Source organism: Ambystoma mexicanum, chromosome 11, assembly GCF_040938575.1.
Source record: "Ambystoma mexicanum isolate Mex_15411 chromosome 11, UKY_AmexF1_1, whole genome shotgun sequence".
NCBI lineage: Eukaryota > Metazoa > Chordata > Amphibia > Caudata > Ambystomatidae > Ambystoma > Ambystoma mexicanum.
Window position 1 is genome coordinate 785,157,864 of NC_090934.1, and position 15,290 is coordinate 785,173,153.

Sequence of the window (15,290 nt, forward strand, 5' to 3'; positions counted from 1 at the left end):
GGCTTCTTATAGTCCCCCTCTCAGGCCACCTGCCTCAGAGGGCCTGAAAGGGAGACTGAAGAAGAAGAGGGCCCGAGAAGAAATAATGGCCTCATCAAGGTCCACAGTCCTCAGGTGGGGGGAGGCTTGCTCTCCACACTCAGTACTCTTTGCGGATCCATGGATCCCATCACTGGATTCCCATGGTTTCTGCCTACCTCTGCATTCCAAACCCTCCTTTCTCTCCTACCCTCCCTCAGATCGGGACACCAGCTCTCCTCACAGAGATCCGCTCACTTGTACTAAGTGCAGCAGTGGAGGAAGTTCCCTTCTCTCAAAGAGGTTTGGGGTTCTACTTGTGGATTTTCATGATGAAGAAGAAGAACCAGGCAGGCATGCTAGTGGCTCTCAATCTCTCTTAAACCTATACCTACCCCTGTAAAGGTTCAATATTGTTATGCCAGCTCTGATAGCTGATTCTCTGTGTTGGGGAGACTGAATGTGCTCCCTGGATTTGAAGGATGCATACCTACATGTCCCAATATGGCAACCCCAACATTCCTTCCTTCGGTTCTGAGTGATGGGCTCCCGTTTTCAGTACAAGGTCCTCCCATTCAGGCTCAATTCATCCCCGCGGGTATTCACAACACTCAAGAATGCAGTGGCAGCATTGCTCAGGTCGAAGGTCCTCCATGTATGCCCATACCTCGACGACTGGTTGGTCCGAGCTGAATCCCTGGTGGAGGTTCGGAATGTGGACTCCAGCCTTATGGATACTCTTTATGAACTGGGGTTCTCCATCAATCACAAAAAGTCACAACTCCAGCCTACCCAAGCCTTGGTCTTCCTGGGTCTGTTGTGGGATACTAAGGAGCAGAGGATTTTCCCCACCATGGAAACGAAAGCAACTATGAAGACGGCTAATGGAAACTTTCTCAGCAGGGCGATAACTTCGACCTGGTGGTACCAACATTCGTTGGGAATTATAGCGGCATGCCTGCTGGCGCTTCCACATACAAGGCCCAAAATGAGGAGAATGCGGTTAACACCTATCAGCCTCCTGAAACCAGCAGCATTCCCAAGCAGCATCAGTCTCCATCCTGGCAGAACTCCACCAGGATTTGTTTAGGTGGAGACAAGACACCAATCGTATGGTGGGCAGACCATTCAGGCAGCCCCTGCCCAATTGTACTATCACAACTGACTGCTCCCTGGACGGGTGGAGAGCCATGGTGGGCGACCACAGTGTACATGGCATATGGCTACGGAAGGAACTGAAGAGTCACATAAACTTCCTCAAACTAAAGGCCATTCAACTGCCTCTCTGGGCCTTCTTACCGGTAATCAAGGGCCAATCCGCCTGCGTCCAGATGGACAGCTCCACTTGCATGATTTACATCAACAAACAAGGGGGCACCAGATTGCCTCCCCTGTGCAAGCTCACCATCGAGATATAGGTATGGGCTATAGCCCACAACATATGCGTTTCTGCAATCCACCTTCTGGAAGAATCCAATCGGGAGGTGGACAGACTCAGCAGATTGGGAGTCGACAACTACGAGTGGCAGCTGGACGAACAAGCCCTGCGGGAGATCTTCAGGAAGTGGGGCCAGCCCCAGATAGACCTTTTTGCCACAGAGCACAACCGGCGCTGCCATCCGTACGCCTCGTGGCTAGACCAGGGCACGGGCTCCCTGGGGTGATGCCTTACATCTTCAATGGAATGGGATGCGGGCCTATGCATTTCCACTGACCCCATTAATCCACAGGGTCATCTGCAAGATCAGAGAAGCTTCATACGTGTGTCTAATCCTGATGGCTCCACAGTGGCCGGCCAGGCCATGGTTTTCGGACATTATAGGGCTCTTGGCGCAGGGTCCAGTGACTCTCCCCGTGGAGGGAACACTGTTCCTCTCCCAGCACGGGAGGGCAGTGGTTCACCTCTCCCCGGAGAAATTTAGACCTAGCAGCCTGGTTCCTGAGCATGTAACCCTGCAGCCCCTTCACCTGTCTCAGGACAACCTGAAGATAATTCAGATGGCAAGGAGGGACTCCACCAGGAAACCATACAAGAGCAAATGGACCAGGTTTTGCTTCTTGGCCAAGGAAAGGGGTGTAAAGCCATTGACGTGCACACTTGATCAGGGGCTTTCGTTCTCTGCATGTTTGGCTGAATCAGGGGTACAGGTTGACATGCCGTACCTACCTAGCTGCGATAGGTGCATACAGAAATTCAGACAATGGATCATTCTCCATCTCCAACTCTGTGGTCAAGTGGCATCTGACGGGGCTGACCAGGTTGTACTCTCCTATCAAACGACCACATCCATTCTGGGACCTCAACGTGGTGCTGGGCGCCATGGTGCATAACTTCCTGCGTTCCTGACAACAAAACACTAAACGGAGCTTAACAGCAATTTTAGTACTCGTTCTTTGCCAAACCGCTGTTGATGGCGGTCTCGGATATGTGCTCGTAAGGTATGTAGCCCTTACATCCGCTACATTATGAGAGCTAGTTACTGTCCTGTGGCGATACATCCTGAATTGCCTTAATTTGCTGCATATATATATTATTCCACATAGGTTGCCTTTTGACTGGTACATACACGTGACCATTGATTGAAATCTTCTCTCTTACATCAGAAATTGGGTCAACTGAAGGTTTGCCCAAGCGTCCTGAACACATTACCTTAGGTACATGCTTTTGGATTTGATTTCCCTGATACTTTGTGAACCCGTGCAGGAAGGGTTCCCTGCTCTAATTCTACTTTCGTATAATTCCTAAATAGGCTTATATACCTCAGGAAGACAATAGACTTTCGAGCCTCCAGCAGGAGCTCCAGCACTGGCTTTGGGTCAGCCTTTTAATTGCGCACATCAGACAAAGTACACTCGGGTGAGTGCTCATTCATGTGTTTCCGTGAAGCCTGCATAGTACTCCGCCACCTTGGTTAATTGTTTTTCGGTTATATTTACATGCCATATAGGTAGATGCACTGTGCGTACCCCCACAAATCTCTATTGTGATTACCCTACTTTGCGTTGATAGCTCTGTCTTTCACAGTATTGGGGCATAGATTGAATAGTCCACCCTAGACTCGCTATAAAGAATAGATCCCTTTGGTGTCCCCCAAGGGGTTCGTCCTTCAGTTCAGTTTCTATATATGTACTTTTTAATTTAATTACTGTTAAAACATTTTTCTTCTCTCTTAGTTTGATCATGGTGAATTTACTAAATTAAAAGTATCTTTTGTTTCCCTTTTCCTTTTCTTTGTTTCCCAATACCTCCATTGTAATGCTTGTCTACAAACATCAAAAGCAGTTCAGTCTTCTGAAGAAGAGGATTTCTCCTTGAAATGCGTTAAGCCGTCAATACTGTATATATTGAATATGTGCTTTGTCTATTTCCACATTGAATGTTATCTCTAATTAAAACTAATGGTGTGCTTTTATAAATTTTGTGTAGAAGTAATGCTTTCAATAGTTACATTCTGGCTTGATACTATTTCATTAAATAGGTTGTGATCTATAAATTAAATTTCCTTACCACATCTTTTGTGGTCCCTGGACAGTGTGCACGGGACGGGAGGAATCCGTATTAGGTTCCTCTTCTTCTCTTTCATGTGTATATTGGGCTTTTGTGCCAAGGCCTTATTTCCTCCCGTGCACCTTTAATTATAAAATCAGCTTAGCTGGAACCTTAATTTTTTATGTAATTTAAGTGTGCACCTTATTCCCCTTTTTCCTTCGCCATGGTGCATAAACCATTCGAGCGCATCGTCTCCGTTGACATCAGATTGGTCACAATCAAAACAGCACTCTGGTGAGCCTCACTTCATCATAATAATAATTTGCATTTATATAGCACTACGAACCCTCAGGCATCTGAGTGCTGCTTATTATTACCCACAGTGTGTGGTGCTCATTTATCGACCTTTGAAGGATGAAAGGCTGAGTTTGGCCCTGCTGGAATTCGAACCTGTGTCGGCAGGCTCTGCACTGATGTCCAAGCGAGTGCTCTACTTGCTGTGCTACCTGACCGGCTGTTAGGCAGAAACCTGTGCAGTTCCCTCTGGGACCACTGCAAAAGATTTAAGACTACAGGTGTTTGGCAGTAAACCCACTTGGTAGCAGTCTGTACCACACAGATTCACTTGGTAGCTGTTGCTGAGCAGTCAGACTTCCCTCAAGAAGAGTTAGGCAGTATACAAAGTATTCACAATAGGTCAAAAGAACACAGTAGAACAAGTAAACACTGACCAGAGCTTGGTGTAAAAGAGATATAATTATTTATTTAAAACCACATCTAGTAAAACACACAGGCACTAAGGTTAAGCAGTTAAGAAACACGGTCACTAGAAGATATACCCTCCCTTGAAAGAATATTAGACAAGTCTTACGTAAAGCCCCACTTATTTTCAGACAGCGGTGAGCGCTTAACGTAGATGGCACTCTAATAATTCGTTTTAAAAAGGGAGAGAAAAGCAGAGTATCATTTGAAACAGATCCCAGCACTTTCACAAAAACACAACAAGAGAGGAAGGCAAAGTAAAACCGTGAAGTTAGAGTTCAGAAGGCCGGATCCACTTTAAGAGGATCAGAACGAAATGTGTCCAAGGTCACATGGTTGCAGTGCACAAAAGTCTTGAAAGGGTTCAGAAAGAGTTGGACCAAAGAAAGGGACCAGTTAGATGCTCAAGCCGGCCAGCCCAGTCCAGAAGGTTAAGGGATTATTATTACCTTGTAGCAATCTTTAGAAAGGGAGGCCTGGCGGACACAGTACCTTAAAGTGGTGAGAATACTCCAGCGGGGGCAGTTGTTCCTGGCAGCGGATGCAAGTCGGTGCTTCGTCCGGGGGAAGAGAGGATCTCGTCGGAGAGGAAGACAGGAGTCCGTTGCACTGCCAGGGAAGAAACCAGCCGCGGAGTTCTCAGGTAAAAGGAGCGGTCCTTTTTTTCGCGGTCCAGTGGTAAGTGGCTATCCGGTTGCCGGGGTGCTTGGCATGGGCAATTCGACCACAAGACGTCCTGGGATGCGAGGAAAAGAAGGTAAACTGGTTGTGCCCACCAGTCAGGGGAAGAAGACTCTCCAGCAGGGGGATCTTCTCTGTCGTCGGGAAGTGGTGAGTCGGTTCCGCAGGGCTCCACCAGTGGTGTCGTCGTAGCAGGTTGGCTCAGCTTCTCCCTCGTCAGATTCTCAGGTCCTGCGACGACTTCTCAAGTTCCAGTCCCCAAAGCCCTGCTTTTATGCAGCACACCCCCATTCACTCAGCCTAGCTGTCAATCAAACATGCTAAGTGGTGAGCCGGCCGGCTCACCTCTTGGGCCAATCACACAAGAGTGCGACTTGAGTTACCAAGGTAACTCAGTCCAGGGGGCCTAAACCCCCTCCCTTACCCCCTGTGGTACCCAGACAGAGTGGCACCACTTTTGGAGGCTTCTGTGGAGAAGCCCGCCAAAAAGTGGAACAAAGGGCTCGACTTGGGTTGGAGTCACAGAAGAGAACACAAACGCCATTTTAGAATCGAGTCCTGGCAAAAAAATACCAACCGGCGAATTAATATTAATTAAATAAACCGGCGGTATGTTCGAGGCTATGAGAATTAAATAATTAAAGTTGGTAGCCTCGAACAATGGGAAAATCCCATAGGGATATATTCGCGGTCAAATATAAAAAGTAGTATCCACTGCCACCAGCCAAAACTCGATCAGGGGGGACGGAGACGTACCCCCTCGACTAACAGACCCCGGGGCAATCGAATTGCCCCGACCAGTACGTCCTCAATATGATGTTTTGTACCGGTTTCTGTTAATAATTTGGGACTAGTAAAGCCAATGGTGACTTTACATGCCCTGGGAGACAGTAGTCAGTCCCAGGGTATGGAGTCTATGGTGGGGTGTCACTATGACACCCCTCTGTCACTGCACGGAGGGTGCTGTGTAACACACATAGTAAAAACACATGAGACCCTATGGAGTAAAGGACCCCATAGCCCATAAAACACATTAACAGTCAAAGGAACACCATAAATCATGTCCAAGAGTGGGAGAAAAAGAGTCTCACTCTTGGCAGGAAAAAAACCAAACTCCAGAAATCCAGCAAAGCTGCTGGGGGACTCCCTAGGTTAGGAAATTCAGCCTAAAGAGAGAATTCTCCCTAACACCGGCTAAGGAAAGATAGCGCATAGGGTTAGCGAAGTTCAGGGCCTCATGGCCTCGGAACCCTATACCATGTTCCATCAAGACAAGGTGGTGCTCCGCACCCACCCTGCGTTTCCCCCAAAGGTAGTGTTTGCATTTCATCTCAACGAGGAGATGGTAATACCAACTTTCTTTCCTAACCCAAAGGACGAGGCAGAAAAGGTATAACACACTCTAGATGTCAGTAGAGCCCTGACGTTCTACCCCAACAGGACAAAGGGCTTCCACAAGTTAGTTTATTTTATTTATATAGCACGCCTGACCCAGAGGTATCTGAGCACTTGAGGTGAAGATAACAGTTACAAGATACAGTTATATTTACAGATTACAGAGTTGTAAATACAAGTAATATACAATTTACACATACATAGTGCAGGAAATAGATTAAGCATTACAAGGGGGTGGTGGTACTACGAGGTGTAGGGTGTCCGGGTATCCGGTGTGAGGTGGGTATAGTTACTCTTTATTCATTAACCATATGATGAGGTGACTTCTGAACTTTTCGAATGTTGGGCTAATTTTGATGTCCTGTGGGAGTTTATTCCATAGTTGAGTGGCTGGAACCGGGAAACTGGTTCCGCCAGCTCTTTTTAGATTGAAACTAGGCACCACTAGGCAGGAAGTGTTAGTGGATCTTGTGGTTCTAGTTGACTGTTTCAAGGTAAATTGATCTGTAAGATATGGTGGGGCCTGGTGGTTCAGACCTTTGTAAGTGAGGCAGATGGTTTTTAGGTCAATTTTTTCTTGACTGGAAAGCCATTTGCAGGATTTTCTAGTTTGCCGATATGTGCTGTCTTCTAGGTATATTTAATGCCGCTCTGAGCGCAATATTTTGCATTACCTGTAGTTTGTGGATTATAGATTTGTTAGCTCCTAGGTATAGGCCATTGCAGTAGTCCAATTTGGACTGAATAAGTCCTCTGGCCAGTATGAGGCAGCTATTGGAAAATAGTAGGGGTATGCAAGCCATGATCAGTTTACCCGTGTAGGCGGTGGCAGAAGCAGTCATGTTGATTTGTTTGGTAAGATTGGTGTTAGCATCAAGATAGAAGCCAAGAGATTTTACATTTTTGGCTATGTGAATATTATTGCCATCTATAATGATGCTGCTGTATTTGTGAATCAGTTTCGCAAAATTATTGGGTGAGCCCACAAGGAGTAGCTCAGTCTTATCATCCATGCCTGAATGATGGTGTAAACTTTGTTAATCCGATGATGTTAGGAGTATCTGGGTGTCATCTGCATAATTTGTTTAGGTGACACCCAGACGGTTCAGTTTATCAAATAGGGGCTTTGTAAATATATTGTACAAAGTGGGCGATGCACACGAGCCTTGTGGGACACTGGAGGTGATGGGGATCGGATCGGCTGCATCTGTGGATGAGAAGACACGCATGGTTGTGTTTGTGGGAATGATTGAATCCAGATGACAGCAGAGTTGGAAAAATGTTCTGCCGATGAGAGGTGGTTGCATAAGATACTATGGTCAACCAGATCAAAGGCTGCTGATAAGTCTGAGAGAAGTAAGATGGCAGTTCTACCTTTGTCTTTTATTTAGTCCATTTGGCTTTTGAGATCAACAAGGGCAGTTTCTGTTCCATGTTGGGGCCTAAAGCCAGATTGACGGGTTCCTAGTAGTTGGTTTTTCTCCAAGTAGTCTTGGATCTGCAGGCATGCAACTCTATCCAAGATTTTCAGTAAAAAAGGGACTGAAGTAATTGGTCTATAGTTAGTGTGGATAGACGGATCTTGTCTTTGTTTCTTGAGTAATGGGAGAACCCAAGATTGTTTCAGATAACTTGGGACTGGGTTACTAGTGAAGGACGAGTTTATAAGTTTGGTAATAAATGGGGATAAATCTCTAGCAAATTAACAAGGGGGGTCCTGGGAGTCCCTCTGCCAGACATTAGTCCTGGTTGCGAGAGACTTACCCAGAGTCTTTAGCTCACTATCTTTCACAGAGAAGAAATATCCTAAACATATCAGTCTTTGTCCTGCCCTGGGGCAGTCCAGCACCGAAATGCTAGGCAATTCTCCTCTGAACAAGAGTACCAACAGCCTCCCCAGACACGTGTTTCGGTCTGTTTGGACCTCATCAGTAGGGAGGAGCTGTGCCTCTCTAGGAATAGTGAGCAAGGGGTCCACATCTGGATTCTGGAGCCTCCAAAAGTGGTGCCGCTCTGTCTGGGTACCACAGGGGGTGTGGGAGGGGGTTTATGCACCCTGGATTGAGTTGCCTCGGCAACTCAAGTCGCACTCTTGTGTGATTGGCCCAAGTGGTGAGCCGCCCGGCTCACCACTTAGCATGTTTGAGTGACAGGTAGGCTGAGTGAATGGGGGTTTGCTGCATAAAAGCAGGGCTTTGGGGACTGGAACTTCAGAAGTCGCCACAGGACCTAAGAATCCGACGAGGGAGAAGCTGAGCCGACCTGCCACGACACCACGACCGGTGGAGCCCTGCTGGACCGTCTCACCACTTTTCCCAACGACAGAGGAGATCTCCCGCCGGAGAGTCTTCTTCCTTTGACTGGTGGGGATAACCAGTTTCACCGTCTTTTCGCTTTCCCGACGTATCTTGTGGCCGCCTTGCCCGTGCTAAGCACCCCGGCAACCGGGATACCACGTTTTATCACGACCGCGAGATAAAGGTACCACCTTTTACCGGAAAACTCCGCGGCTGGTTTCTGCCCTGGTAGTGCAACGACCTGCATCTTTCCTCCACGTCGAGACCTTCTCTTCCCCTGGACGACGACACAACTTGCAACCACTACCAGGAACAACTGCCACCGCTGGAGGATCCTTCCCACTTAAGGTACCGTGTCCCGCCTGGCTTCCCTTGCAACCGACTGTACGGGGTAGATTTAGCCCCCGGCTTTCGAACCTGGGTTAGCCTGGGACACCTTGGCTAAACTTTCCTATGCCTCTCTAAACTCTTTTGTGAACCCTCTGCAAGACTTTCTAAGCCTAGTGTAGCTGTGTGATCTTGGGCGCATTTGTGCTCTGCTCTCTCTAAGAGTGGGCCCAGCCTTTGGACTTTGGCTCACCAGTGACTTTTTGCTCTATGCCTTGCTGATAGTGTTCCTGAATCGTAGAGTGGTGTAATCCTGCATATTCTGTCTTTTTCCCTCCCTTTTTCACAACCTTAGTAGAGTGCAATCTAGTTAAGCGCTCACCTCTGTATGAACATAAGTGGCGTCTTACTGTGATTTTCTAATAAGGGAAAAAGGGGTGTATATATCATAATAGTAACTGTGTTTAGAATATTATACAATAAGAGTGCTGGAGTGTTTCAACTGTGTGTTTATAAATAAATAATTATATACTTTGATACCAAAGCTCTGGTCAGTGTTTGCTTGTATTATTGTATCTGAGTGCCTATTGAGTATACTTTGCATACTGCCTAACCCTTCTTGAGGGAAGTCTGACTGCTCAGCCACAGCTACCAGGTAAATCTGTGTGGTACAGACTGCTACCAAGTGGGTTTACTGCTAACACCTGTAGTCTTAAATCTTTTGCAGTGGTCCCTAAGGGAACTGCACAGGTTTCTGCCTAACATTGACATTGATTTCTAGAGACGGGAGATGGTGGCCAGTCCATGCGAGAGGTGAGGAGTCCGGAGTCCTTAAGGGTAATATTGCAATTGAGGTCTGCTAACCAGTCAAGAGTTCTACCTTTTTCATGAGTGGGTAGGGTGCTAATGTGTATGAATCCTTGTTCTAATAGTGCATTGGCTAGGGAGGTGGCTGGTTGGTCATTTGGGTCATTGTAGCCTAGGTTAAAGTCACCTAGGATAATACTTTGCGCCTGAGGTTTAGTATTCTCCACTACTAATGACGTGAGGTCTTCTTCAAAGGATGTGGGAGGACCTGGAGGCCTGTATATGAGGTGGATGGTGATGGTATTTTTAGGCGAAGTTTGGTACTTTACTGAAAGGAGTTCACAAGATGTCAGAATAGAGGAGGTGGCTAGTCTCATGTCAAGGGTAGATTTGAAGATGATGGCTAATCCTCCCCCACTGGGGCTGGGTCTATCAACTCTGAGGATGGAGTAGTTGTCGGGGACAGCTAGGGTTAGATATTGTCCAGCTGTGTCATGTAACCATGTTTCCGTCATGGCAAGGAAGTCTAGGTTGTTGGTTTAGATTAGTCTTCTTAGTGTGGCTGGGGTTATTGATTGAAGGCTTCTTTGTTGTATTGGTTTGGGCGTTGTTACGTATGTGTTTAGAATTGTTGGGGGCTGTGTGTGGTCTGCTAGTAGTCATAGCGTTCGGTATGGTGCATGGGATATTGTTGCTAGGAAGTCTAGTACCTAATCTGAAATTTCGTTCTGTTATAATGGGGTTGGTTGGAGGAATACCTACATGTAGCTTAAGTACAGTAGGTGCAAGTATGGGTATGTCATGTTTGTGGTTGGGTGGAGTTGCATTGGCCTGACATATGTTGTGAGATCTAAGGCGGTGACATCTGGTCTTACCTAGGATAGGATAAGAGAGGTTGTTTCCATGTTTAGAGTGTATCAGGGCAGGATTTGTTATATGTGGGAATGGTGGCATCGTGGGCAGGAAAGGTGTAGGGCAAGTAATGGGGTGATGACGGGGGCAGGCAGGTTTAGTTAGACCACTTTTGTAGACTACGTAGTGGTTGCCAAGGCGTGGGACGCTGTCCGATAGAATGCAAAAAGGGAACAGGGTAGCCAGAATGGCATAGTGAATGTGTATGGCAATGCTGGTATGTTGTCTTGTGTAGAGCTTACAGATACAATAGGTTTACTAGGCGTATCCGGGCGCAGTGTGTGGTGAGGCTAGTGGTTGCTATGCATGGCTGTGTTGTAGGAGCTAAGCACTTACTAGTCATGTAGATACGCTAGTGGCACACTGTAAGCAATTTGGGCATACTGCTGCAGGATGCATGATACAGGTTCTAGTGGAGAGCTTTATGAACATAGTGTGTGTGATAGGTCATTCAGAGCGTAGGTGTCATGCAATTTCACAGGATTAAGTGTCACAGCGGTTATTAGCATAATTAGCAGTGTATACTTACGTACCGGTGTATAGATCGGTGTGCAGTGGCTAATTGGTGATTCTACAGGACAAGTTTGTATGCACAGGAGATCTAAAGAAGAGTTCAGCTTCATAGTGTAACGCTTTTGGCTAGACATTGGTACTACATATATCAGCCCACACAGGTGAAGCCAGTAGAATGGTGATGCTAATATGATGTGAGTAATATGGGACAGCAGAATCAAAGTACATTGGTGTTACAGCGTCGATTTCCTGCAAAGCGTTCATAGAATGTGCTGACTAGCTTTTGTCCAAGTAGTTAGGGCACTGCACGTACCGGCTGCGGACAGGCCCAGACAGGCAAGCCACTTTCTCTGCGGCCCTTCCTGTGCTGGCTCTGGCATTTCGGTGGGGCCGGCGCACAGATCATGGTCGCTGGGCCTATCAGGGGAATACACAAAGAACGGGTTGCCTAGCGACCTACTGATGATGTAGTGGTGGCCATTTTATGTTTGCCGCAGGCTCCACGTTGCTCCGAATAAACGGAGAGACAATAATGGGCAAAGGTGATTGAAATCAACAAGAGGGGCGTCGGATGGACGCAGGTCTTCCAGCTCGGCACCTAAGGATGAGGTAGGTGGAAGGAGCAGAGCTCTGAATCCAGCAAACCTAGTAGTTGCTGGGTGTTGCTCATGGCAGTGCTGCTGCAGGTTGGTGGGAGGGGGCTCCAGCCCTCCTCAGTCCCTGGCTAGATGTGGAATGGATGCAGGCAGCAAGCCCCTTTCTCTGCAGCCCTTCCTGTGCCGGCTCTCGCCTTCAGTCAGATGCGTTATTCATCACCTTTGGTGGGTCAAAGCCAGGTTATCGGGCATCAAAGGCCTTGATACCCAGATGGATGGTCGCAACCATGGACTAGGAGTACGCTAGTCACTACAGTGAGTAACTTTTAGTTTTTCTCATTCTCTTCTTTTGCCCCCTTGTATACTCTTCTGCCAGGGTATTTGCAATATTCTTTTTTATCCTTAAAAGGGATATGAATCCTGCCTTTTGTGTTCATAATTTCAAGGTCACTTCTCTTCTCACTCCTGGTTTACTCTCCTGCCAGGTGTTACCATGCTTCTCTTCTCACTCCTCCAGCCTCACTGGTTGCCTGGTGCACTAACCTGCCAGGGCTATTACTTCTCTGTTCACTCTTTCTTTCATTCATGTGACAATGTTTCCAACGTTGGGTCCCTGACACTTTCTTGATAAGTTCACAACTGTGTCAATTCCTCTTTTTAAGCGTTGGGTCTCTGACCTTCTCTTGATACTAATTGCATGTATATCAAGTCTTCTTCTAAAACATTGGGTCTCTGACCCACCTTTAACACTGTTCGTATATGTTTTAAGTATTTCAAATCCTCTTCTCAAGCATTGGGTCAGCGCCCATCTTCCAACAATGTTTAAATCCATCGCAGTTTCTTTACTGCCTTTAATTGGACTCTCCCGCATTATCACTTCATGCGCCCCGGTAACCCATTCATTCTCCCTGGCTATTCAGGGCGGCTTTGGTGGTCCTTGCATACTTTCCTCTGCTTCTCTCTGGATACGCTAACTGGGCATGCGTCCTGTCAGCCGGTCAGCCTTTTCATTTCTGTCCTTCACTCCGGCGGCTCCAGCGGCCCACAGCGATCACGCGGTAATCTTCCTTCAGCTCAGAGTTCTTGCACACCGTTCATATCAGCCTCTGTGCTGCTTCTTACAATCATCTTGTCTCTGGCGTCAGAACAAGCTATATACAGCTTTTGACTCTGCCTCTCTCTCTCACACGGAGCAGCTGTGGCAATTTTAAACTTCATGGCTTGGTCAAAAGTTTCCAAAGACTACAACGTGGTTTTGGCTTCCAGTCATCTTTATTGCTCCATCCCTCCTCCTCGTCTCAGTACTACAATGGGGGAGGAAGCAGTAAATAGAGTGATTGGTTGGGAAAACCTGGAAAGTCATTATCTATGGCACAATAGGCCATACAGGTATGTTGTAAAGGCACGTGATTGTCATGTGGAATTGTGGCTGCAAGGTTATTTTGGTACGTTTTCCGACCTCTCTGGAGTTGGTCTTCCTCTCTGTGGTCCTCCTTCAGATAGCCATCCGCAGGTTCAGAGTCAGGTAGCTTCTGCCTTTCGCTGCCACGTAAGAGAAGCTTCCCTCCAGAGAGTCCGTGACAATATGGCTAGATTTGTCGCAGTCCATTGCAGGCATAGTTTTAGCAACAATCAGGTTCTTAGGGAATTTCTCTTTAGTATAGTCCAGAGCTATGCCATTTTCTTTTATACGAACATTTTTCAAGGCGCTTGGGTATTGTGTGCACTTTTTTATTAAGTTCACATTTTTTTATCAAAACTAGTTCCTTTTAGTTTTCATTTTTTGGGTTAATGTATGAATTGCTGAAACTGTATTGCACCGTGTTCATACTGTTTTAATTGTTAGGATTTTTTTAGAAGTTTGATTAAAATCGTAACTGTATTAATTCTCTTTTGTGTTTTGTAATTTGTTGGCAAAAGTTTGACTTAAGCCAATCACAAATAAACACAATAATAACTCATATCATAATTCCTTGCGCATGATCGGCCTGGCTGGGCGTTTTCTAAATACGCCTGCCACACTGTAAGTACTTGGACTTGTGGTGCCAAAACCTTCCATTTTGTAGTTGTTGATGTTCCTTTCATGATGACATCTTGCAAATTACGTGAGCACTTGGGCACATAATGGCAATTGACAATACCTGCCAATATAGTGAGTACCTGAGCATGTGCTGGGTAGATAGCTCACAAGTTAGGTGTTCCCCCACTGACATTGGGCCGGCATTCACTTTGCAAGGTCGAATCCCAGGGCAAGGGCCCAATCAGCTATTCATACTTTTAAGTTCGATAAATTGAGCAAACTTAAAAGGGATAACAATAACACAAATCATTACATTGCTTAGAAGTTGGAGAAAACGGGCATTATGCGCTATATAAGAACACACATTTTTATTATATTAAGGAAATACCTTTTGTATGAAGACAACACCTGCCATTGGTAAGTGCAGCAACAGCTTGTTGTGAAAAACCTATATCAATATTGCTCTAATATACCCCCTTACTTTAGTCCACCTTATTCCCTCTTTCCTTCACCGATCTCTCCATATAGCTCCACTGTGCTGCAGTGCCATTGCTCCTCTCACTATGAACCCTTAACCCGCCTTCTCCTCCACATGCCCTCCTGTTTGTTTGGGTTCGAGGTTAGTGGCTCCATGAAGTACTGAGTTTCTCGGAATAGTACCATTTTCCAGTACATTGGGCTATTTCAAAGTAGAAATATTCCTCAAAATAGTTGTGTAGAAAAATGTGCATCATTCTAAAGCTAAAGGAACAGTTGCTGTTTTGTTTACTATAGCATGAAGTTGCCGCATTGGAAGTTTTGTTCCTTTTTGTAGTATGCAGTATATTGTTACAAGTCTGTATTGTTAGAAAATAAGTGTGAAATGAAAAAAATAACTTTTGTATCTCTAGATTAAGCGGTGACCCACCGTTTAAGGGGAGTTCTGAAGAAAGGCTTTTTGAAAACATAAAAAAGGGAGAATTACATTTTACAGATTCAGTGTGGAAGTCCGTGAGCATTTCTGGTAAGTAAATTCAATGCATTTCCTAGAAGATGCAAAATGTACCGTTACATGAATAGTGTCAGATTGTACAACGCTCATTTAAATACATGTATTGCATGTTTTGAAATCTGCTATTATGACGGTCATTTTGTAGAAGCTAGTGCAACTGTCAAATACGATGCTAAATAGGTTATTTTGTTTCCATACTTGTTTGTACTTTAACGGGTTTCCACTTTTGCACTGCTTTACATTATTTAATGTGGTTTTCTATGCTGGTTGGCGCATCAATAGTTTGTATTTTTTATTTTTTTGCTATAAGAACATGCCTCATATTTTTCTGTTATTGCCACTGTAATTGAAGTTAAAGTATGTAAAAACGGACCGCCACATATAAAAAAAAAAAAAACCTTCTGTTCCAGGATTTAACAGGCGTCATCTTGGAATAGTGAAACATGCCTGACAATTTTATTGTTGGCTTGTATGTGTCAGC

At 45.8% G+C, this 15,290-nt stretch overlaps 1 protein-coding gene across 6 annotated transcripts in view; it reads left to right on the plus strand.

The window, feature by feature from the left end:
- STK33 (serine/threonine kinase 33) overlaps positions 1-15,290 on the plus strand; it is a 1,615,433-nt gene that overhangs the window by 910,358 nt on the left and 689,785 nt on the right. For all 6 annotated transcript variants that reach the window (XM_069623713.1, XM_069623715.1, XM_069623714.1 and 3 more), the window contains one exon: positions 14,709-14,821. In XM_069623713.1, the coding sequence (XP_069479814.1) occupies positions 14,709-14,821 (113 nt within the window). The remainder of the gene's footprint in view (positions 1-14,708; positions 14,822-15,290) is intronic.